We start from the raw sequence: 23919 nt of genomic DNA, 5'->3' as shown, positions 1-23919 counted from the left end.
CTTTTTATAGAAAACAATTCTGAGCATTAAGCAGCTGGGTAAAGTGCCTAGTCCTGCAGCCCTTGTATGGACATTCACGTGAAATGAATGATTGCATTTATGAATTGGAGAATTTATTGCCCTCAACAGGAAGACTTATGCGAATGAGAGGTTTAGACTTGCATCTTTATGAGAATAAAGATATAATCTCTTCCCCTTCTTTGCTGCTTTGGTGCCACTCTTTTTAGAAGTGCCTTCTGTGCCCACCTTGTCCGGCTCTGTGTGGATGGCAGCATCTCCTGTGGTCTCCGAGTCAGCTGTGCTCTATTGCATAAGAGCATTTGTCTCTTTTCCATTTACAGTTTCACTTGCAGACTGTGTGGAGTTTTCTTGCTATGCCAGTATCGCTTGGTTTATTTTTAGTTTAAGATTTTCCATGGTTCTTTCCTCCCCCCTTTGCTCTGTGCAGTCCTGATTGGGTTGTTCATGATGACGTTGCCAGATGCTTTCCTTATTTTTTTGCGCAGCCGCCTAGGCTCAAACATACTGAATGCCTCTCTTTCTGAGAGGTCACAGCAGCTCATGGCCTGATTTACTTTTCATCCAGGAAACTGCAGTGACTTGTCAGAGTAAGAGAGCACTGCAGTCCTGGACGTCTCTGCAGGGAGCTGCAGTTTTCCGTTCCCTTGTCCCGAGCATGGGAGACTGATCTTGGCTGGGATACTGTGGGGATGGAGCAGTCTGCCAGGAGCTGACAACAGGGTGGAGAGGAGCAGGGAGCGAGTTGAGACATGGCTCGGGTCGCTCCCCCATCTCATACTGAGCTGCTGGTCCTCCCTGGAGCTTCCCCTGCCCTGCTCTTCATTTAGTGCTGGGTCTGGCCAGCAGACATCATTGCACACTGTGCTGCAAAATGTGTGCAGCAAAGACCATGGTGGTGTGCAATGGAGACAATTTTTAGTGCCCCGTGTATTTTAAGCTTGTCTAGTTTTATGATCTTGTTTTATTTTAGTGACTGAGGGGTAGATTTCACTGTGCATCTAATTACTTTGCTGTTTCCTTAACAAGTTCTGTACATTCAAACATGTATGTCCTGGAGCAAATTCAGCACAAGGTCCCAGAAGAAGCATTAAAGGTAAGAGTGTACAGATGCAGGTTGTTTCTTTGCAAAGAGATGGTGGTGTCTACAGAGTGCTGCACAGTTTAAAGGTGCTATTTTACAGCATTACAATTTTTTTTTTTTAAGTACTCCAGTGATGGTCATGTAGCTTGAAATTTTTAAGCACTCTTGATGGCAGCAAAAAGATCCACAGTGTTAGGCTCTCCTTGGATTGATGCTTAACAAAACTTTCCTTTAACAAAACCTCCTTTGAGAGAGATGCATTTCCCAGTTATCTCGGCTCTGATCTCTTATTCCTGTGCTAACATCTAGATGAAGTTATTTATGAATTCATGGGTGCCAGCAAAGGTTACCAGAGGTGTAGTGTATTAAAGAACAGTCAACGCATTAACTTCTTGTAAAAGCATAGTAGAACTTATTCTCTCCCAGAAGTGAAGCATGGATGCCTTCCTCTGAGTGTGGTAACTTGGGCCAGCTCCATCACATTTCCTCCAGCCAGCTAAAGTTTACTTAATTTATTCCTAATCTCGTTTTTGTCTTCAAGCTCCCATTTTTTCTTTGCTTTTCGCTCTTATCAGCGAGGTGTTTTTTAAACATAGAGTTCAGGATCAGGTACAAAATACTCCAGCGTCCTCTTATCTAAGGCAGAAGAGCAACCTCCTCCGGGCAGGAAAGCTGTCCTTGTACAGCTGAGGGATTAGGTTATCAGTGCCAAGCATCACTTGTTGGCCAGCACATACTGTCCTCTCAGCCCTGGTTCCACCTTTAGGACTTTGAGAGGGTCAGAAGTGTAACAGATAAGATTGGATAAATGATTCATTGCGTTTGCTGAGGGGTAATCTTGACGGGTACACCCTTTTATTAACTTACTTGTAATAAATCCACTTTTAATTAAATCATTTACTATGTCCAAATTTAGTATGAAACCTTTTTTTAAGGCAGAATGACATTCCTAGCTGGAGAGACTTTGGAGAGAAATAATTAAAATATGTTTTAATTGCCTTTACTGAGAAACTGAGATAATGCAGATGAGTGCCTTGAAAGAATTTATAATGTTGCAAAGGGATTTCAGGATTTGAATCTGGAATGGAAAACGACATGAGTTCTGATTGTTCTCAGTTTACTCTTTAAAGGGTTTCCTAATTAGCTGTTTTGCAGAGATAAGTCGCGATGCCCTTCTCATGGACTAGAATTGTCACTTAATATCTTCCAAATGAGGTATTTGAAAGCCTTTCGGCTGGCATTTCTGCCATTCTCTAGCCTCTACTCCAGTGTGTTTTCTTCTTGTTACAGAACATTGCCACAGAATTTGCTTTTGTATGATCCTTTTGGTGGTGTGGGGTGGGAGTATGAGGTTCATGGGGTATATATAGCGCAGGGGCACCCAGCGAGCTGTTGCTTATGTCTCTGCAGCATGAGAAGTACACGAGCCAGCTTCAGATGAATTTCAAAGGCACGGCAATGAAGAGGGCGGAGCAGTCCATGGAGCACGGTGTCTACACAGAGTCGCCTCAAGCAAAGCTGGAGAAAGGAGAGAGGAAAGCAATCACAGGTACTTGCTCAGGAACCAGTTAATCAAGATTCAGGACAGCCGCTGCTGTTCAGTTCCTGTGCCGGGTCAGAACAGTAGTGCAGTATCATAGTTTACTTCTAGGAGCAGTTACAGAAGTGTCGTCTTTCTAAAGCTCTGATTTTGGTATTTCAGACTATCAGTTTTTGGAGATTCAACCTCGAAAAAATTTGCTGGCATGATGGTTCAGGCATGCCTTGTCATCGTGTGTATGCTGGAGAACTTGTGGGCATAGCAGGTTTGGCTAGTTCTTTGGCACCTGTCTGGTCTATTTTTAATTTCCTAATCATGAGCCGGTGTTTGAACAGTGGTGGTGACTCAGAGTGGAAAATGCATGGCTGCTGTGGCATGGTGTTGGCAGGCAGGCAAACAGGCAACATGGGATTTGATGAGGGGGAAAAAAAAAACCCAAACATAGTATGGTCCTGAATTGCTGTATTTCCTCACACATCATTATGTGGGATTGAAACTGATTACCAAACCTGCATACGTTTGCCTCAGGTTTGTTACTCACTACTATAAATCTTTTCCATTTGAAAAATTCCCTCTGTTGTCCATTTTTTTACCCATTGCTTTGTTCCTTTAAAGGTCTTTAATTATTCCTGCCTGTTCCACCCTGTGCTCTCCCTTCCCTGTTGAATCCTATGAGTGCCACCTGCTTCTTCCCTGTTCCCCACTGTGGTGGGCCAAGACCTCCCCAGCAGCCTTGTCTCACTCATTTGAACTTCCTATCTCCTGTATGTGTTACCCCTGGCACACCTCCTCTGGTTATGCTCGGATATCCATTGGTGGCCTTCTACAGCGTGATGATGCACAAGAGGAACAAATGTGGTTTTAAAGCATCCTGGTGACTGAGGACTGCCAGAAGCAGTCTTCTGGTGGCAAGATGGCAGAGTGGTTGAAAAGTTTTAGGTTTAGCAGAGAGACTGCCTGCCTGCAAAGTGGGCCTGTTAGAGGAAGGAGAGGGGTGAACTCCAGGAAGGAGGTGGGTGAGTAAAGAGTAAGCCAGTCTGTTGCAGAGCAGAGGGTGACAGCAGCTTTCTAGAATCGTGTGCAACTGTGGGTAAATCTGTTAAGGTTTCCTGATCTCTAACTGGAGTGGGCTGGCTGACCTTAATCTCCCATTTACTGTCTTTGTGAAAATCCCTCTAAGCTGATGTAGTGTACTAAAGCAGTGTAATATTTCTCTTTGGTACATTTGCCTTTGTTCTTGTTCTTGCCTCCCGCTGTGCGTGGAAGCACACACATCTTGTGTACTTGACTCCCCTTCCCTGTGCCAGAGGAACCTTTCCTTGTGATGCTATAGATGTGTTTGTGTTTCACCCTGCCCTGTGGATGTGGCATTTGTGACTTTACCTCACAAGTTAAAGGGATAGAGTTGGTGATGGTTGACTGTGATGCTGTGGAGGGTGAAAAGAGGTGAACTTCCTTGGGAGGAGAACTCCCCAGCTGGGCTGCAGTGGATGCTGGCTTCTTGAAAAGATTTGCCAATAACCCGTCTGCAAGGCTCTGATCAAACCAATCTGCTTCTGTTGGATGAATATTCTCATTTTTATTCTTGTCTTCTTCCAAAATGTGCACTAGTTAGTTTTAGCCTAATAGCATAAGCCATTGATATTTGGGAACGTCTTCAAAGTCAGGACATCAAGTGGCTCTTCAGCAACATGACTTATTTCTCTGGTCCATGGTTCACAGACCTGCATTGCATTTTTATCATGGTTAGTGGGCACAGGCCAGAAGTTGGAGGTAAAAAGGGCCATGAGTACTTTCTGGGGGCCGGTACTGAAGTATGTTGCCTTCAGTGGGACTGACAGCCAGATGTGAAAAACCTCCTGTGAAGTGCTGCTAACCCCACTGAAAGATGGAGGAATTGAGGATATTTTGTTGGAGGTATTTTGAGCTGGACTGAAGCCTGTGGAAGCAAGGGAAGGAGTCTGAACCTCTTTGGAAAACATCTCTGTCACATGAGCAGAATGATTAGTGGGTTCGTATTTCATCTGCCACGTGACTAATTCACCTTGTATTCAGCTACACGCATGCACAGTTTTTCTCTGTTGCTTGGAGAAGTGGCAGCAGTTTAACTGATTAGTGGAAAGAGGAATGTAGTATCTTACGGGGAGTGGGCTTGCTCAGTGGGAGTAGAAAAAGAGGCTTTGGAGAGAGAGCTCTCTTGCTAAGCCTGTAGGTATTTGAGAATTTACACTGACTAATTAAAGCAGGGGCTGGGGTGACAAAGGCCTTTAGAAGGATCGCTTCCCAGAGCCCTGGTGGAAAAGAGGCAGAGGGAATGCAGGCTTGGAGGGAAGAGGTTTAACAAAACAATGTGAACAATTAGACCTGGTTAGAATTGGGAGGAGGTGAGGAGCGAGGATAAAGACATCCAATAGAGTGAACTGGAAACAGCTAAGCTGTTTATTCTTTACGCTGCTGAACTTGCAGCTTTTTGGCGTATGTTGCCTGTAAGCAGAAAATCACCAGCCTTTGTGAAATGTTTTTCCAGGAGAGGAATTTGGTAAGATCTGTGGGTTAGATGTTGATATGAATAAGAAAAGTACCCACAGTTTAGCCAGTTAATGCCAAAAATAGCCATCAGCTCTCATGTTTAAAGCCTTAAGTGATCAGGAGGCCGGGTACAGCCTTGCAATGAGCAGGTTTTAAGACTCCGTTGCATTCCCCATCTGTTGCTACCTGGATTGAAGTACTGAATGACATAGGCTACTTTATGGTCTTCTGATCTCAGCACATAGTTAATCCTCAGGCTGGCCATAAAATCCACTTCTTTTTTTTTCAGCCCTCATAGGCTGATGGCACTAGATAATGCTAAACCTGATGACTGAAGACCTGAGTTTCCAGGAGTGGAGGTTGCCCACAGCTTCCAGCTGAAATGGGGCATCATCAAACACAAGGGCATGACTTGAATTTCTCCTCGGTTCTGTGAAACAGGCTTGTGCGCTGGTTAATGTTGGTATAACTATGGAGTACTCCTAACAGAACAGATGACTGGAAAGTCTTGTCGGTGTCCAGTGCTGAGGTCAGCAGGCAGTTTGGACAGAGGCAGTGGGACTTGTGCCTAGTTGTGGTGTGGTTTCCATGGTCTTCGGCTGCTTTCCCCATGAGATCATGGTAATAGTTACTTAGACACGCAGCTCTTCTCTGGCCTCTAATTTAAGACAGTGGTGGTGGTTTATCTGCTTCTAATTTGAGCTAGTTTGGTGGTACCTGCAACATGCTAAAGGCTTCACCATTTAATTGGTACAAATAAATTTGTGATTATCAGTCGGATTTGAAAGCCTTCAGGATTTGTGTGTGTTCACAGCAGTTAAAAAAAAAAAAGAAAAGACCAGGGTTTAGGTTTGCAGCACACACACAAAATAAACACTGTGGTGGAGAGCCAAAGAATTGCTTTATGTTTATTCCTGCTAGGTTAGAGTTCTCTGTTTGGGAGAGCAGAAAAAAAAACAGAGACTTCAGGAATTAGTTTTAAAATGTTAAAGCTAGATCATCTTTTTCTCCCCAAGGCCTCTGCCATAAGAAGCCTACTCTGCATCTTCTGAAGATGGACATTTGTGTTATTAATAATGAATCAAAAACAGCTTGACTTAAAGCAAGCTGGATTTCTCATGCTTTTGTTAATGACTTGCTGCAGCAAGCTTCAAAGCTGCGTGTGCCTCTGTCAGCAGAGAAATGTGCCACTGTTGTCTGTCTCTCTCTCGTGAGTGTTTGAAGCTTTGCGAGGACTTGGGTGAAGTGCAGCCCTCAGTGCTGTCCCAGCCAGGCAGCCTGTGGGAAGAGCCCTTCTTCAAAGGAAATCAAACCCCTCTGTGGTGGGAGCTGCATGTTCATCAGGAAAGCTGTTCTAACCACTTGCTGGTAGAAAGCTGCGTTAACACAGACTTTCTCCTTCTCCTTTCATTACCTTTACTGTATTTTTGGTCCTGCCCTCATGTTGCTCTGTGTGATTCACTTCTCCATAAATATACCTCTTTTGTATTCAAACATCTCATTTTCTTTCATTGTGGTGTCTTCCGTTCAGATGATCAATAGCCCTGTATTAATTTAATAGGCCATGTTCTTGTCAGGCTTGTTAAACAAATGGACCTCCCTTGTTCTGTGCTAAAACAGCCTTCATTTTTTTTCTTGAGTGACTGCCCCAAAGACTGAAATCCAGGAGCAGAACGTGTGCATGTCAGTGGTCTTTCCTGTATTACATTGTCACTGGTAGCTCAGTATTTATCTGTCTGAATGCTTGTACTGACCTCAATTCAGTTCTCTGAAAGGATGTTTTTCAGGCTGTCTGCCTGAATTGATGAGCCAAGAAGTATGTCTAAATGAATTGGCACCATCTGGCCAGCCTGGCATGGAGTTGAGAGAGGTGGTAACGAGCTGCCATCAATTGGAGAAAGTCTAATATCATTAAAATGACTGAGTAGTTAGTTTTCATTGGTGTTCCTTGCTTCATCACTGACTTGGGCAAGCCCTGAGTCTCTGTGGACTTGCAGGAGCTCTTAGTGTACACCGTAAAATACAATAGACAATCTGTGGGTTCAGAGCAGCGTGTGTGTCAGGACACAGACAGACCTGCTGCTCTGGGTGCTGCTGGTCCAAGTTGAGGTTGCTACCCAAAATGCATCCCAGCTGGTGGAGGGCAAAGCCCCTTGGATCTGCTGGCACAGCTGCATATGTAGCTGCACTCTCTCCTGCTTCAGTCCCAGCCATCTGTTTTAGCTCCATTCTTTAGCTTTTTATTTTCTTTTTTTAAACCACATTATCTTGTTAGAGCTGAAAGGAGGAGAGGCCACTGGGTCGGTTGTGCTGACGAATAAGAAGGGGCAGTAGTTTCTGCCTTGGGCAGGATGGCAAATTAGTGTAACTCTTCTGAAATTGTGGTATACTTACAGAGTAGCTCAGGATCTGGCCACTTCCAACARTAGGTGAGAATTAGGGCATCTGTGTCACTTGATAAAGTTGTTGCACAAAATGCAAATTAATTTGAAGGTTCGGTGGAAACATTAATTGCTCTTAAAATACTGAAACTGTCCCTAAATAGCAAGACATTGACTCCTAAGCTTCCCATCTGTGCTTTTTGCATTCTTTAAAATTAAGCTCTAGTTATTGTGGAGGCAGGGAGAGGGGAAGAATGAARAATAATGCAGATGTGTTGCCCTGAACGCAGGCTGTGACAGCGTGTCAGGTGAAGCCATGTAAGCCTGTGTCATGCCTGTTGGCCCCGGAGGGCAGGACGTGGCTTCTGCTGTGGTGCGGTGAAAGCAGGCTTGGGGCTGCTCTAGAGTGGCCTCCCACCCTGGTGGCCCCTAGCTGGGTCTATGCACTCTGCCAAACCTGATGTGCTGACTGTAACGGCTCCTTGATATGCCCTGGGTTTTTGGTCTTGTGCTAGCATTTGTCACAGAGGGAATTTTGGGGATTCCCAAATGCCTGACAGGACCTCTTTAGGTTAGGGGGGGCAACTTGAAAAGGACAGAGGAACTGGCTAATCATTCTTTTTTTTTTTTTTTTCTTTCATGCTCTCCTTGTCATCCCAAAGTTCCCTTTCAACCAAAAAGTTTGACCAGGATTAACTTGCTCTTCCAGCTGCCTTTATCCCTGCAGTAGAAAAGCTCTGGGGGTGAAGGCAGTAGCTCCTGTGTCCTGTGCGAGGAACAGTTCTCAGGGCTGGAAAAGATGCTGGGAAGAAGTCTGTCCTGCAGGATGGATGCCCTCACTGAGCTGTCTTAGCTCACTTTGTCTCTTTGCGTTTCACATTTGCAGCGTAGTATTTTCAGGATTTGTTCCACCAGCAATCTAAAATTAATCACTGATGAACTTGTCAGAGTTGTTTTTATTAATCCGAGACAAGCCTCCAAAATCTCACGTATCTCTTCAGTTTTGAGCCCTTCACTGTGCCCCTTGGCCCTTTAGCTGTGAGTTACCTTAGACACGTTTGACTTCTAATAGATTCGTCCATGACTCTGGAGTTCTGGTCTCCTCCTCCCAGCCCTGGCTACCATTTGGCAAYGAACCCCAAGATTAGTATTGTGCTTCAGAGGGTGATAATCTATTGCAGTGCGTACCCRAAAGGTGTTTTCTGGGACCTGGGTAGAGTGAAACCCATGTGGTTGGGGTGAATGGCCTGGCAGAGGAGTTGTGGCATGATGGGAGGGTGATGGGTGTCTGCTAGGCTGAATGACAGAAGATCTCAGCCTAGCAGACAATACGTTTGGGTTCCTCTGTTCAATAACAAGCTTTTGAATAGTTTCCCCCCCCCCCCCGAAGTGTTTTACCCATCCTCAGYTATGAAACGTATTGCTTGGCAATTCCATTTTATTCACAGTGAGAAATGCTTCCTCCTTTSAACTTTCAAAGGCCGCCTACATAATGGGAATATAGTTTATCTTCTGTGCACTCTAGGCGGAAAGGAGTAATGTTTTCAGCCTCTTTTGCTCGTCAGTGTGAAGGGAGGCAGTGTGTTTAATTTTGAAACATGAAGAAGATCTCTTGAAAAGGGCCAGTGGGCTGAATCTCAAAAGCAAAATTTTTGTCTGTGGAGTATGAATGTATGAGCATATATGTTTCTGGAAGTATTCTAGAGAAAAAAAAAAGCCATGAAATAGTGGTCATTGGATTTGTGTAGSATTAGAAACGGCAACATAAATTTGGGCTTCTTTTGTCTTTGACTTATTTAATTCCCCGTCCTCTTCTCATTCCCCTTGTCATGCTAACACCTCTCTCTCTCATGTCCCTATTAAACTAGGGAATGCAAAATTGCAGGGCTGTTTGAGGGCTCCTTTAAACAGAGCAGCGTGTGGTTTAAAGCCGCAAACTGAGCAGCAGCTGGCGGTAGAAGCTCAGCTGTGCCGCTGTAGCTGGAGCCAGGGCTGAAGACATGTCCAGGAGAAYGTGTGCTGATTGCTGTTACGGGTGGAGGCAGAAGCCGCTAACGATACTGGAAGGTCTCCTTGTGTTAGCCTGAGCCCCTGATCTGTACTCGTGTCCCTGCCACCTTAACATGAAAGGACAAAAGCTATTTTATTTGCCTCTCTTAAACTATTATAAAAACATAATAATAATAATAATAGCAACTATTACCACAGGTAAATTGAGGTGTATTCTTTTTACTTGTTGTATAAAAAGCAGCAGCCTAAGGCATTCCCAAAGTATAATCTTGTTTCATGGGAGATAAATGGTTGAATGAGAAGCAATGGATCAGTTCCTTTGGGTACCTGTTGTTGTGATGAAGCCCTGATTTTTCTCTGAGCACTCTCTGAGCAGAGAAAATCTTTGAAATCTAGAACTCCTAAAGGAAGTTTCACCAGGAGAAAAAACACTGTCCTGCAGTGACTCTAGAATCCACTTCCTTTGACTGGAATCTTTTTGAGAGCAGGAGTTTACTTCTTTTTTTTGTRTGTGTAAGGAGATGGTTTTACCATTTTCTCTAATTTTTTATCACTTCAAGAATTTCCTGTTGTGGGATGTGTATCATGGTTTTTCTTTTTGTGTGTGTGGGTGGGGAAGTGGTGAAAAGTTGGAGAAAATCCCTGACCTCACAACATCCCAATACATGGTGGGGCCAGAAGGGGCAGCACTCTTCCACTTCCTGTGAATAATTAGGCTAGAAAGAGAGGGAAACCGGTACCAGGGAAACACAGGTATGAGAGAAAGTGAATGGAGCTGGAATCAGCATTTTGTTAGCAGAATGTGTTTAAAAAAAAAAAAAAAAAGCCTGAACATAATTATTGTTACATACGATTTGGGTTTATTATAATTGCAATATAACAGATATGTCATCTCATTTTACTCTGCTTTTTTTCCCTGTTTGGGACATGCTTATCTTCTGTGAACCTGGGAAATAGATGTTTTCTGTGTCAAAGTATTTGCTTATCCTCTTCCTAGAGACCAGTACTTATCGCACCCCTCTTTATGGCCAGCCCTCCTGGTGGGGGGAAGATGATGCAAATAACAAGGAGGACAGAAGACAAGAGGAACACTACTCAGGTAATGCAGATCATCTCTCGGGAAGGGGACAGAACTGCTGCATGCTTTTGATCTTTGCTGCACGAAGGCATCCTCCTTTAAGGCTTTAGTTACCACTTTTTTGTACTTGTATTTGCACATTGCTATRTGTAGATTGCTGCTAGTGAAACAAAAATATGGGGAAATAAAATGTTTCCCCTAAAATATGTGAAAGTTAAAAACAGCAGTTGTGGACTACTTCAGTATGTATGGAAAAGGCCTTGCTAAGTTTGTTGGGTTGAGCAGCTGTGTAGGTGGAAGTGAATTCAGTGAAGTGAAACAGGATATCTCCTGTCCATGTCAGGCAGACAGAAACCTTAAAATGCTACTACTCATTTTAGCAACTTCAGCTAATGTTTGTTTGTGAATTTAATATTTTTCTGCTCCCCCCCCTCCTTTTTTTTGTAGAAAGATCGAAAGAGATAACCCAACATGAAGAGGAACTGAATGGTAATATTTCTGCATATAGAGATTCCCAAGAACAGTCTGTGTTTGCGTTCCGGAGAGAGCCAAGTTACTTTGAGATCCCGACTAAAGAATTTCAGCAGCCATCAAAATCTCCGGAAACACAGGTCCATGAAATACCGACAAAGGATGTTGATGCTGTAGTGCCCCCAGTTGTGCAAAGTCATGCCTCTTTCACCATTGAATTTGACGACGGTACCCCCGGTAAAATAAAGATAAAAGATCACGTAACTAAATTTTCACTCAGACAGAGAAGACCATTTAATAAGGAACCTGCTCATACAGAAGTGATGTCAGCAGAGAGCAAAGTGGCTGACTGGCTTGTCCAGAATGACCCCAGCTTGATGAGACGACAGTCTCCAGGAGACGATGTGTACAGTACCAAAAGTGACCTGCCAGTTCATGTGAGGACACTTAAAGGTGAGTGAATGTCTTTGTCATGTGGACAGGGTTCTCTGTTGGCTGTGCCACAGCAGCATAATAAAGGCCAAAACCCTTCTTCTATCAAGGAAAATTGCACTCATTTATCTCTGCCCCGAATTTGCAAAATGAAGATATTATTATTATTATTTTTTAATGACTATTAATGGTTTTAAACCTGGTTAGCAGGCTTTTCGCCCAGCCCTGAAGCCATGTGTGATGCTGGCCTGGGGACTGTCTAATCTGGTTCCTCCACATCTGTAACCCCAGCTTGGCAATAACAGTGATTGAAAAAAGGATTTTGATTTTTAAATGTCTGAAATTGCCTTCGTATGGTCAGGCAGACTGGTAAACACAGGTATGCCAGTGGATTTTCTTCTCTTGGCTTCTACTAGCTGAAGGGAATGACCTTTGCTTTCTAGATGTAGTGCAGAAGATGCTAATTGTGGCTAACTGCTGATGTCTGTCATAACCAGAGGCTCTTGGGTTGAAAACCAGAGTTTCTCACATGGAGACTGGTGACAGAGTGGAGATGTACATGGTCACCAGTGGAGGAAATGATTGTGCTTGTGGAGAAAGGTTTCTTCTCTTAAACTAAAGCTTCTCTGAAATCCTGCTCTGTTCAACAACTCCAGATTTCATGCATCTGTTTTCTGTTAAGTGTGTTACTGTGAGGAATTCTTTGAGAAATTTCAAAGGTGCGAAGTGTAGTTTGGAGCTCAGTGCTTAGAGCAGCTGGTGGGAGCAGTGATTCTTACTTGTGCTTTTGAAAACATTTTGCAAGATCCAGGTTTGCTTGGAAGCCTTTCTTGGAGCATGCACTGAACAGCTAGAAAAAGACCACTGCTTCCTAAATTCTCACTGCCTTTGTATTTGGAGGCCTTGCAGTGCTGGAAAAGCTGTTGTTTCTAACTGGACCATTGACTGATGAAGTCATATTGAAGGTTACTGACCCACCTGTGCTTGAGGTTAACACATTTTTAAAAGAGAGCACTACTTTATTTTCCCTCAAAGGAATATTTGCTAAGTCATTGTTGGAGAAATCCTCCTTTTAATATGAAGAGTTTTACCTATTATGCCTCCAACTTGCTGTTTTGTGTACAGTTTCTGAGAAGCATCTATGGTCAAGAAGGTCTAGCATATCCAGCCCTGGGGTTTGGCATGACATAGAAATTGAACTCTTTTGTCATCACTGAGCTGCCCTGCCTGATTATTTAAGGTCTTCTTTTCAGTAGATATGGTAGGTTTTGTTTTTCATTTTTATCATTGAGATTTTAGATTTTGTTGACTTGCTGAAGAGCCTTGTCTGTAGGGGATACAAATGCAATTTAACTATCTCCAAAAGGAAAGAGCAGAACTACTAAAGAGTTTGGCTGCTGTTGCTCATCCCAGCATTTTCCTGCATGATGCACAGAGAGAGCACTAGACTGCATTTGCCTCTTTACTGTTCATGAGGCATAGAAAGAAACTGAGATATTTTAATGCATAATTTGCATATCAGAAAATCAACTATTTGGGCATTTGATTAAGAATTACAGTGTTGGTGGTTGGTGGCCCAAGGAGTTTATCCACCTCTTCTTTGGCAGAGGACAGCATGTCATTTGTCTGCGACAGTCTGGATAGCTGTGTAACATGTTTTTCCTGTGGGGCGAATTTTGAAGATGTCTTGGAGGCTACAGTTGGCTGCCTACCAACTTTGAGTCTTCAGGAACACTGAGACACCCACCGTCGCGGTTCTTTAGTAACATTTGTTCACTTTCAGGAACAACATGGTGAACATAAAGCCTGATATCAAGACTAGAGAGTTGGGCCCTAGGTCTTTGAGAAATACACGGTGTTCTGGTGGGGCATTTGTAGGTACAGCAAGTCCTTTTCCTTGCATCCTCACCATTTTACATTCAGCAAAGCTCTCAGCCATGACCCTTTAATCTAGCAACTTTCCCTTACAAGGTCTGGACTTATCAGCCTTTAGGGCACAATGCAAAGTCTACTGGCTTTCTTCAGGATGGTGTTAGGAAACTCTTCAGAGGCCTGACTCCTGGGTTTGAATGGTTCTTGTATTAAATTCTAATCTTTCACAGCTAACTCAAGGTAATAAATGGTCTTCACCCCTGTGACTGGAGAACTTGCAAAGTAGGTTTGAGCAGTTCTCCTTTCAAACACGTGGTATTTTAGCAAGTATATCTTGCTGCATGTTACAGTCTAGAGCGCAGAGACCTCTTTCCCCATTCTCCCGATGACAGGTTCCCAGTCGTTGGCTGAGTCGTGTTCTGTGCCTTCACACCTGTTTCCTTCTCCAAAAAAAGGTTTGTTTTTTGTTTTATTTTAACTTACTCTCTTTCTGAGAGTCCTGAACTAAGGTCTTAAGGGGCAGAGCATCACTGATACAAAGCAAAGATTATGAAGATGGTTGTCTCTAATATAAGTGAAAATTAACTTAAGCTTATTTTTAGTTAACTATGAGTAATTATTTAACCTTTGCTCGGCTGGTGATAGGATGGTGTGACTCATGGGGTGTCATGGTGTAACTCTTAAGTCTTCAGAAAAGATAGAGTCCTGCAAGTTCACTTTTCTGTTAGCTGCTGTTTTATTCCCCCTTGTAGAGGGGGATAAAGCGGATGATCAGAGGTGCATGCAGTCAGAACGCAGTGATCATGTGGCTTTTTCATCGTGGGAATTTGGCTCCATGGGATGCAATGCACGGGGTTTATTTCTCAGTTCTGCAGAGAAATTTCTGCTCTGGAATGAAGAGAACCTAATGAGGTGTTCTTAGACTAGGGTAATTGGGCAGAACTGCAAAATAATGTCCTTTTTTTTGTTTAAATGGCAAGAAAGAAACAAACAAGACATTAGGTGTCTAAAATGGTCAGTGTTACAAAATCAAAACCCCATAAGGTTAAAATGATTTCTTAAGTTGTTTTAATAAGTTGATAGCCAATCAGTTGTAAAAAGTGAGGTCATGGCATGCCTTCTCTCTTTTCACCTGATGGGATACAGTCCTTGTAGCACAGTAGATATTTTTGGTGTTGTTTAATTCTATAGAAATTTTTCTTTCAACTGAAAAAATAAATTTCAGCTGCAAGGTAATGACAGGGCAACAGCAACTGAGAACATAAAAATCAAATCCATTTAACTTGTTTTTAGGCAATAGGCACGAGGACGGGACGCAGAGTGACTCCGAAGACCCTGTGGCGCCCAAGGCAGAGAAGGAGACAACGACTGGCAGTGAACGTGCGACAGAGCAAACCAGGCTGCAACGCCAGATGAGACGCAATCCCCACGAGATGCTGCACAACAAGCAGGCGTTTGTCATCGAGTTTTTTGAGGACACGCCACGGAAGAAGCGGTCGCAGTCCTTCACGCACAGTGCTCACTCCTCCCAGAGCGACACTGATCCGGGGCTGAAGACCAAGGCTGAAAAGCGCAAGAGCACGTTGCCAGCGGAGAAGCTGGGAAGCGCAGCGCCGTCATCCCACCTTGGAGCTCAGGCGGGCAAACCAAGTAGCAGCTCCTCCGGGACCCAAAGAACTAGTTCCTTCAAGAGAGAGAAGACAGAGGATAGGATCAACTCTTCCTCCTCTTCCACTTCCAGACCGTCAGCCAAAACTTACGGGAGCATTGGGAGGAAGTCTAAAATGGCTCAGGATTTTATGGCTGAGTACTTGCGGGAGACTGCTCAGTCTGGGAAGTCAAGTGCTGAGAAACCAGTGCCTCCGCCCATGYCAGTAGCTCCACGTGTGGTTATATCATCAGAACCAGAATCTGCTACTGCTCCACCTCCTGAGTTAAAGTCAGCCCAGTGCAGGAGGAATGATGAGGAAGACAGTGTGAGTGAGACGGGCACATACACCATCGAGACGGAGTCGCAGGATAAAGAGGTGGAGGAAGCACGAAAAATGATAGATCAGGTAAATGTCCCTTTTCTGAACTGGCCAGCAAGTTGAGGACTGAAGGCTTGGGCTTCTGCAGCTTGTGCTGAAGGGCCCAACTTCACTAGCTGTTGCTGTGAAGGACTGCCCCCCTTTTGAGTCAGGTGCAGAGGAGTTAATATATTTAGGAGTAGGAAAGTGTCCTGGCTGATATATGTTAAGGATAGGTGTGAAGGTATGAACAAACAAACAAAAAAAAAAACACAACAAACAAAAACCCCACCAAGTGCAAGAAGGCAAGGTAACCCCGCAGCAAAAAGTTGCTTTGCTACCAAAATGGGATTCGGATGCAAAAGTTCAAGAATGGGCTTGCTATATGTTAGAGGAAAAGGCAACAGCATGCTCATGATTGGGCTGATCCTGCCAAGAGCCATGAATGGGGGCAGCTCTGTTCTTTAGGACTACTCACAAGCCTCTGCCTTTGCATTGCGTCACCTCCTGCCTGCTGCTCCAAAGACCGGAGCTGCAGCCCATCTCTGACGCTGCGTCCCATGGTAGGCCAAAGAAACGCAGGCCAAGGGCTGGTTTTCTTTATCTTTCACAAGCCTTTAGAGGTAGGTGGTTCTGTATTTAGCTTTGCTTTGTTAGAAAGGTAGGGCTTGCTGGCAGGACAAGTGGCAGCTAGTGCAGATAGCAAAGGGTGTGGTCTGGGGCAGAGGCAATCCTAGAGGGATCTATACTTGCTTGTATTTTGCAAAGTGAACGATAACCTAAAAAAATAGATGAGGGAAAGGCTTAAAAATACCCACCCAACTAAGCAACCCCAGGGCAAACCAAAGTTTGGGCGACTTTCAGGTTTAACTTTTATCTGTTTATTATGAAAACAGAAGTAGCAAGTTGCTCTGAAGACTTACTGTAATGTAGGAAGGAGGATGGTGAACTTTAAAGGAAGCCTTAATTGAATCTGTCTTTAGAGCTGTGTATATGGTGGTCTGCGTGCACAGATCTGGCTTCTTTCATTTCTTTATTTATTASACTTGTTCTTTGCATCTTATTTGAAATGTGATCGGAAGCTTGCAGGGCAGGGTGGTCTTTGTGTTTAAGCCAAAGCAAGGCCCTAATCCTGACATTAGACAGTTAATTGCTCTGATGGGAGAATATGAGAAGATAGCACAAAACCACAATTATTTCTGAGGAGGGGAGGTAGTCTTGGCAGGCAAGCAGACCAATTTCAGCTCCTGATTCTGCTGTAGACTTGGTGAGATGTAGACCTACCACTTGGGAAATAACTAATAACTGGACCTCAGTTTCTCTGACCAGGAAGGAGAATAATACTAATTTCAGCTTTGCGGGGGTTTTGCAGTGACTCTGCTCTCCCCCTGCCACACATGCACACCACTTAGTACAAGTGAGAGTGGAGAACTCTGGAGTGGCTGCCTTTGCCTGAATCTAGGTACCTTCTGTGGTGGCATCTTCTCTGAACCTCTTGTAGTCAGGGAAGAGAAACAAGCCCTTCTGAGGCATGGATTATGCTCATCCCTGTAACAGAGCCTGTTTATCTCCAGAGGGAATCTAGCCAGCTAGCTCAAACATTCATCTGCTTCAGAGGTGAATCCTTTCCCAGGTCTTTATGTGGCAATGCAGTGTTGCCCTTGTCAGCCCACTGTCTACTAGTCTGCTACAGTCTATGAAGGACCCTAGCGAAGGAGGTTTTTTTGTTTGTTTGTTTTTTAATTCTCCATGAATTAGCTGGCAGAGAACTTTAATGACAATCATCCTAAATTTCTCAGGGCTGAGAAGGGGCTCTGTCTATGAAAGTTACTACTATTAAAGGCAGCACACTGAAATAACAAGGAAGGGAGAAAAGGTGGGTGTGAGTAAAGTTCTATGAATAAGTATATTTAAAACTGCTGCTGAGGAGTAGAGAATAGTGATTTATTTAATTTGTATGGAAGGATTGGCATGTGTTTCTGGCCATTTGAGATCAGACTTTGCATGTGACTAGTGCTTTGTGGATTTGGATTTTGAACTAATATTTTGTCTTGGTTTTTAATCTTTCCCATGCAACCACCCTTTCAGGTTTTTGGTGTTCTTGAGTCTCCTGAGTTTTCCAGAATATCTTCAGCCTTTAGACCAATAATAAAAGGTGAAAAAGATGACTCTGGTTCTCATCAACATCTAATCAGTGAAAATGGCACTAGTCAGAAGTCACCCTTGCTCCAGGCGTTTGCCTCAAAAGCTATGAGTGGGTCTCAGGCTGATATGCAGGTACGGGCAGTCCAGGCAGATTTGATGGGATGGTGGAAGTATACGTGGGTTTTCTGTCTGGAGGGAATGTGGTGCATGAACTGATTTCCATTTTGAGGAGACTGAGTGATGGTTGTATGAGAAGAGAGATTTGGTGGCTAAGATTTGCTTCAAAAAACGCCTTTATAATGCTGCCTTCCCCAATTTGTTGTAGATGTCTGCAGCATCTCAGGGGAGTCAGAAGTGGGTGTCTAGGTGGGCAAGCCTTGCAGATAGTTACTCTGACTCTGGATCTGTCTCTGGGCAGGGTGATGGTGGTACAGGTAAGTCTCATCCCAATGTTACCTTTTGAAGGCTTATGAATCTAAACTGAAGTGTTATGAAAAGGGGGATGTGTCTGACTGTGACTTGTTTTCTGTTTTAGCTAAAGTATTTGGGGGTGGGAAGGATGGAGTAAATTCCCAGTGGAGGGGTATGAAAGATGAATCCTAAACAAAGATCGAGAGAGCCTCTGGTTTGCATTTCAGAGTCATCCAAGAAGTTCTTCAGTGCTGCATTTGACATGACTAAAGGGCCCATGGGAAGCAGAAAGATCGTAAGGGCCTTGGGAATTAATTACCCCTGTGTGATTCTTTAGACTGCATTATGACGCCAGAAAAAAAGCCTTTTGCAAGTCATCTTGGAAAGAATTGCTGACTGGTGCTTGGTAGCTGGGTGTTTGTGTGCTTTTCTCATGTCTGGCTGKGCTGAGGATTTTAGGCAGTTCTGGGGTTGGCTGGGCAGGTGGCAGGTTTGAAGTGCAGAGATCAGCATAGAAAACTGGGTGTGGAGGGGAGTGAGGGAGTGAGAGAAGGTCAGGCCCACATCACAGCTAGGACGATAGTTTACAACTCCCCAAATCCCGTAGAAACATAAGAAGGGGTGAACAGTGCTTTGGCTTTTGTAAACCTTTTCACCCTTTTTTGTTGGAAATATTTGTCATTACCAACAACAGCTCTAAATGAACTCAATAAAGATAAGAAGAAACCTTTGTTTCAGACATTACTTCCACAGTTTTCACCCTGTGTGAGAATCTGACTTCCAGAGCATTTGAAATTTTACCTTAGTCAAATAACCAGTTGTCCTGGTATTTAAAGGTGACAGCAGATACGAAGTCCTGACCAATGACATGGGAGGTATAAGAACACTCTTTTTGTGGAGTGTGTCCTTACTGACAAGTCTGCCCATGCTGGGGCAGTGAGCTCTAATTCAAAGTCTTTTCATTGTTAGGGTCTTTCTCCTGAGACTCTGCCGTGGGATACGATTATACGAGAACTCATACTATGAAAAACACCATCCATTTAGTGAAATGGGCTACATTGTGTAGAATGATGCTCTGTAGTGGTTTGGCTGATGGCTATTCATCTCCTTTCTGTGGCCTGATCTATGGTAAATTGATGCCAGCAGACTGATAGCATGGCCTCTAAATGAATGTGTTTGTAGATCAYGTGAGAATGTCAAGGCAGGATTTCAGATGGAAGGTGCTGAGCGCAGTGATCCAGCAAAGGGATTAAGTATACCTTTATCTTAAGCATATGTGTTGATAAACCTKCAGAAACTTAGCAAAAGCCTGATTCTGTTGGTGTTCGTACTAAACACAAGCTTAATTTTAAGCACGTACCTTATAAATGCTTTTGTGGACTCACACTTTGCAAGATCAAGCCCTTATTGAATAAATAAGGTATTGCTGTACAATATTTGATGAGTGTCTGTTTAACTCTCTTCAGAAAGTGGTGTAGCCCCAAAACCTGGGGAACTGGAAAACATTGTGCCCTTGAGAACAAGGCGCCTTCTTCCCCAGCTCCCACCAAGTGATAAATCGGACAGCCCCATGCCTGCAGTTCTGGTTTGTCAGGAGACCTATACCGAGGTTACAAAGAGAAGCATCGTAAAGGATCRCTGTGTGGAAGCCTACGGTGATCCCAGCAGCCGACTTTTCATCCAAGAAGACTTGGATCCAGATAGCCTCAGTGATGCCAGCAGATCTGATGATGGCTTCAGCATGGAAAAAGGCAGGAAATATAAAGAGAACAATAAAATGCTAGAGCAGACGGGGGAAGACCCAAAATCTGAGAGCCGGCAGCCAGGAGCCCCCCGGGTCTCAAATATGAGAGCTGTAAGTGAGCCAGTTTCTACTTCTTTCTACATTGGTGATGACAGCAACGATGTGGGGATTCCCTCCAAGCTCTCTCTGAGCATGTCCCATGCTCGAGCAGACAAAGAAGGCAAAGATCAGGAGTTTTCCTTCAAGGCTGCTGGTGCACCTGTTTCTGGAAAGCCACCAGTCAAAGATGTTAGTGCTTACATTAATGCAGCAGGAAAAATGGTTATTTCCCTTCATCAGAATCTTCCTCAAGATCAGGAAAACGTGGCAGGAAAGGAAATGTCATCTTTTGTTAGACAAGAAAGTTTTACCAAAGATAAATCAAGCAGTGCTGTTCCTCAAAATAAACTTCCACATGTTTCAAGTCACCCTCTGCTTAAAGATTTAGAGGCTGTTCGGTCAACCCGTATGGACTTTGGTCAGGACACTCATCTTCTCCTTAAGGACACTGAAACTGCCTTGGCAGCACTGGAAGCCAAATTACTTGGTCAAGGTCAACAGCTGGAGCCCTCGGAAACTGCTGGTCAGCTGGAGGACTCCTTGTCTGGAGACTCTGATGTGGACACAGCCAGCACAGTCAGCTTGGTGAGCGGCAAAAATGTCCCGACGAGTGCCCCGAAACGCAAAGCAGTCGCTAGTTTGCAGAAGGAGAAATCTTCCTCCACGCCTTCCATCCAGGACCAGTGCGGGCAGGCTAGCGCTCGGGATAGGTTGACGGAAAAGCGGAAAACGCAAGTGCCGGAGGCAGCAAGCCGAGCAGAGGCGACCAAACGCTTCCAAATGAAGCGGAGCACCGGGGCTCGAGGGTCCCTCGATTTTACAGATGACGAGAGAAACTCGAGCCTGCCCTACCTGCCAGTCCCCGAGGCAGCGACCTCTGACCATGAGCACTCGCTAACCAGGCCAGTTCCAAGAAGGAAACCTTTCACTCAGGCTGCTAAAGAGGATCACAGCAAAACAACATCGAATGTGCAGAAGATCCAGCAAGTCCTCACCCGCTCCAACAGCTTATCAACCCCGCGGCCCACGAGAGCCTCCAAGCTGCGTCGTGCCCGGCTGGGAGACACTTCGGACAACGAGTGCGTCGATACTGAGAAAACAACCTCCAACCCTGAAGCCGCCGCCGCAGGGTCCAAGCAATCCACGGAGACTAAAAAGCTCTCCCGGCTCGACATCCTCGCCATGCCGAGGAAACGGGCCGGTTCATTTACGGTGCCGAGCGACTCCGAAACTGCGCAGTCGAGGACGGGGTTTTCGGGCCGGAGCGTGGAAACCTACCGGAAGACGGGTATTTCGGAGGTCAGAGCTGCAGCGAGGAAAATGGCAGCCGCTGCCTCGGCGAAGCAGCCTTTCAGCAGAACCCGCTCCAGCAGTGTCAAGTATTCCTCCTCTTCCAGTAAGTGGTTATGCTTTATGTTGCTCCCATTTTGCCCTGTTTCTAATTTATAGGCTGCACATGATTGCCCAGGATTGATATCCCTGTAATAAAAATGCTKCATTGGCGAGTATGAAAAGGAAACAAGGGAAGGAGACTGTGGGGTGGGAGGGAGGGAAGAGTCTGCRTTAATAAATGTATGTCGGAGAAGGTCATGGGGGATATTTCATGTGCAGTGSGGTTTGGAGACAGCAGAGTACCTCTCACACCCAGTGAGAAGTTGCTGAGCTGTCCGCAAGGATATTGCAAATAGCTATTTTTCTTTTCTTTTCTTTTTTTTTTTGATGCCTTTGGTTGTTTTTGAGCAACCGATTACCTTTTGACTGGAGAATGTTAGCCTTTTATTTTTGTTGTTACAAAAGTAGAATTTGTTCTTTTCCAGTGCTACAATTCTGTTCTGCTTTTCTTTGACTTTTAAGACTCAGCTTATATCAAGAAAACTTACATTGGTATTGATGATAGCTGATGTCCAAGGTAGCAAGTTTGAAGGCATCTGAAATATGAATAAAAGAAGAAATAAATAGCCTGCTTTTCGAAGGCTGTTCTCTTATTCTTTCCATAAATGCAAAAAGCAGAGCTGGACACTGTATTTTGATTGCCCCAAGAGAATTCCCTGTACGGTGTGTTTTCATTCCCTTTTSTCAATAGGTAGTGAAGCTGCACGGTTGCTCCCTGCAAGGACGAGGTTTGGGGGCTGTCCTGCCCTCTAGCTGTGCAAATAGCAGCTCTTTGTGAACAAACCCTTGCAGATTTAACGTGTGTCATGTTTAAATTGGCCTTTATTTAAGAGGTGGGGACAACGCCGGTGACCGCTCTAGTATGGTGATTGGTAGTCAGACACTGCCCAGGACGTGGTTAATACCTGTGGTCTAGTATGGCCTGGCTCCTTGACCTACCAGGCAAAGTCCTATCTGTTTGCTTAGGTTTTTAGAAATGGCAGAGGGGTTAAAGGGATGGGAAGAACTCCTTTGGCAGAGTTTCTCAGGCCTGTTGGGATAGACAATATTTTCATCCGATTGGTGATTTTTATAGGGGTCTTAGAGTTCTGGAAGTGTCCTTTTCATATACTTTCATACAATTGAAATAATTATCCTTCTTGCACTATTCATTTTTATTGCATGCTAAAAATGTGATTTGCTGCTTGTCTTAATTTGGATTGTTTTAGCTCATCCAACTTCTCTTTTATTTTAATGATTTTTTTTCTTACATATTTGTATATGCATGTAAATCAGAATGTGAATAAGCTAAAAGAACATGTACAATCTCTTCTCTTGCCTTTTCTGAGATCATGCTGCTATTACTTTTTCTTATTAAACAATAGCAAATCCAAAGCAATATAATGTGATCAGAAATTTCCAGACAGGAGGTGCCGTTCCTACCTCCCTGTTATTGGACCACAGACTTCAAATAATTTGGGGAGAAATAATAAAAGTTGGCCAGTTCTTGTTTTAAATGAATTGGTTTTTGATTTCCACAGCTTTGTAGCAACATACTAACACCTTCCCATGTTCATAGTTGCAGCAGATGATGCTAATCCTTTCTTTGAATTAGTTTCTCTTAAAATACTGACCTCCTAATTCCTTGATAGGATTCTGGACCCTGCACAAGCAGTAAATGGACTAGTGTACTTCATGCTTCATAGTCCTATAGCTACTGTGTGATGCATGTTTCTCTACTAACACTGCAGATATTGTGAATGAACAGCTAGCACCCCGTTCTGGAACAAAAGAGGAACTTGGATAAACTTAACTAATGCACTGTGCTGTCAAGACGTTTTTGAGCATGATGCAATAACCTTTGAAAATATCGAGCTTCAAGCCTTGCGACTACGGAGGCAGATGTGGCCAATTTATTCAAGGATTTCTTAAAACATTTAGCTAACCACAATAGTTTCCAGCTGTCCCAGTGGGAGAAAGTTAATCTTGCTAACAGAGGAACAGAATGAAATATGTGGCCAGGAGACAAGAAATGCCAGTAGATTGTCAGATGATCTGAAGCAACTTTATGTGAAACATGCCTATAATGTCAAAATAATCCAAGTTACCAATTTTGAAAGCTAAGGGCCTGTCTCCCCCTACTCCTACATGTACATGATTTGTTTACCCAGTGTAATTTGAATGATACTGAGAGACTTTATTCTGATTTCCCTTGGCATACGGGGGTGGAAAATCACGCTCTTAATTTTGAAATTCCTGTTCAGTGACAGGATGACCTCTTCATTCTAAACCTTAGTGTTTTATTATATTACATATATGAATAATATATATAATTATAATATTTATATATAACACTATATAATATATATTATAATAGATGTATGTAAAAATATATAAGTGTGTGTGTATTCTGCAGCTGGAGTATGAGCTTTTTTTTTTTTCCTGTATGTATATTTTTTAATCCTGAGCCAAGACCTTTAAATAGCTATAGCAGAGCTAATAATGTCTAGGTATAATATCTTCTCTATATAGCATCTACCCATATCTTTTATGCCAAATTCAATATTTTTATTTGTATAATTTATGATGCTGGCTTAATTTGCTTGCAGTGGTTTAGCATTATGATAATCTTGGTAACACAGTGAAGCTTTTAAGTACCATAATTTTAAATAACTTGGCTGCTTCTGTGTTTGGTGGATCTTCATTCTCCAGGGAAGGATGGAAG

The 23919-nt window shown here is 43.7% G+C and overlaps 1 protein-coding gene across 9 annotated transcripts in view; it reads left to right on the top strand.

Annotated features, from left to right (window-relative positions):
- The window catches only part of CEP170B (centrosomal protein 170B), a 58437-nt gene that overhangs the window by 17858 nt on the left and 16660 nt on the right, over window positions 1–23919 (top strand). For 5 of the 9 annotated variants that reach the window (XM_026075948.1, XM_026075947.1, XM_026075945.1 and 2 more), the window contains exons 5-13: window positions 1056–1114; window positions 2513–2651; window positions 10560–10661; window positions 11088–11564; window positions 13808–13870; window positions 14709–15472; window positions 17513–17701; window positions 17895–18003; window positions 19447–21219. In XM_026075948.1, coding sequence (XP_025931733.1) covers window positions 1056–1114; window positions 2513–2651; window positions 10560–10661; window positions 11088–11564; window positions 13808–13870; window positions 14709–15472; window positions 17513–17701; window positions 17895–18003; window positions 19447–21219 — 3675 coding nt within the window. The remainder of the gene's footprint in view (window positions 1–1055; window positions 1115–2512; window positions 2652–10559; window positions 10662–11087; window positions 11565–13807; window positions 13871–14708; window positions 15473–17512; window positions 17702–17894; window positions 18004–19446; window positions 21220–23919) is intronic. The other 4 variants (XM_026075954.1, XM_026075953.1, XM_026075952.1 and 1 more) reach the window with 1 other exon arrangement.

The sequence above is a fragment of the Apteryx rowi genome, unplaced genomic scaffold (genome assembly GCF_003343035.1).
Source record: "Apteryx rowi isolate R43461 unplaced genomic scaffold, aptRow1 scaffold_415, whole genome shotgun sequence".
Taxonomy (NCBI): Eukaryota; Metazoa; Chordata; class Aves; order Apterygiformes; family Apterygidae; genus Apteryx; species Apteryx rowi.
The sequence above is the reverse complement of the archived record's forward strand: the minus strand, read 5'-3'. Positions and strand labels throughout refer to the sequence as shown.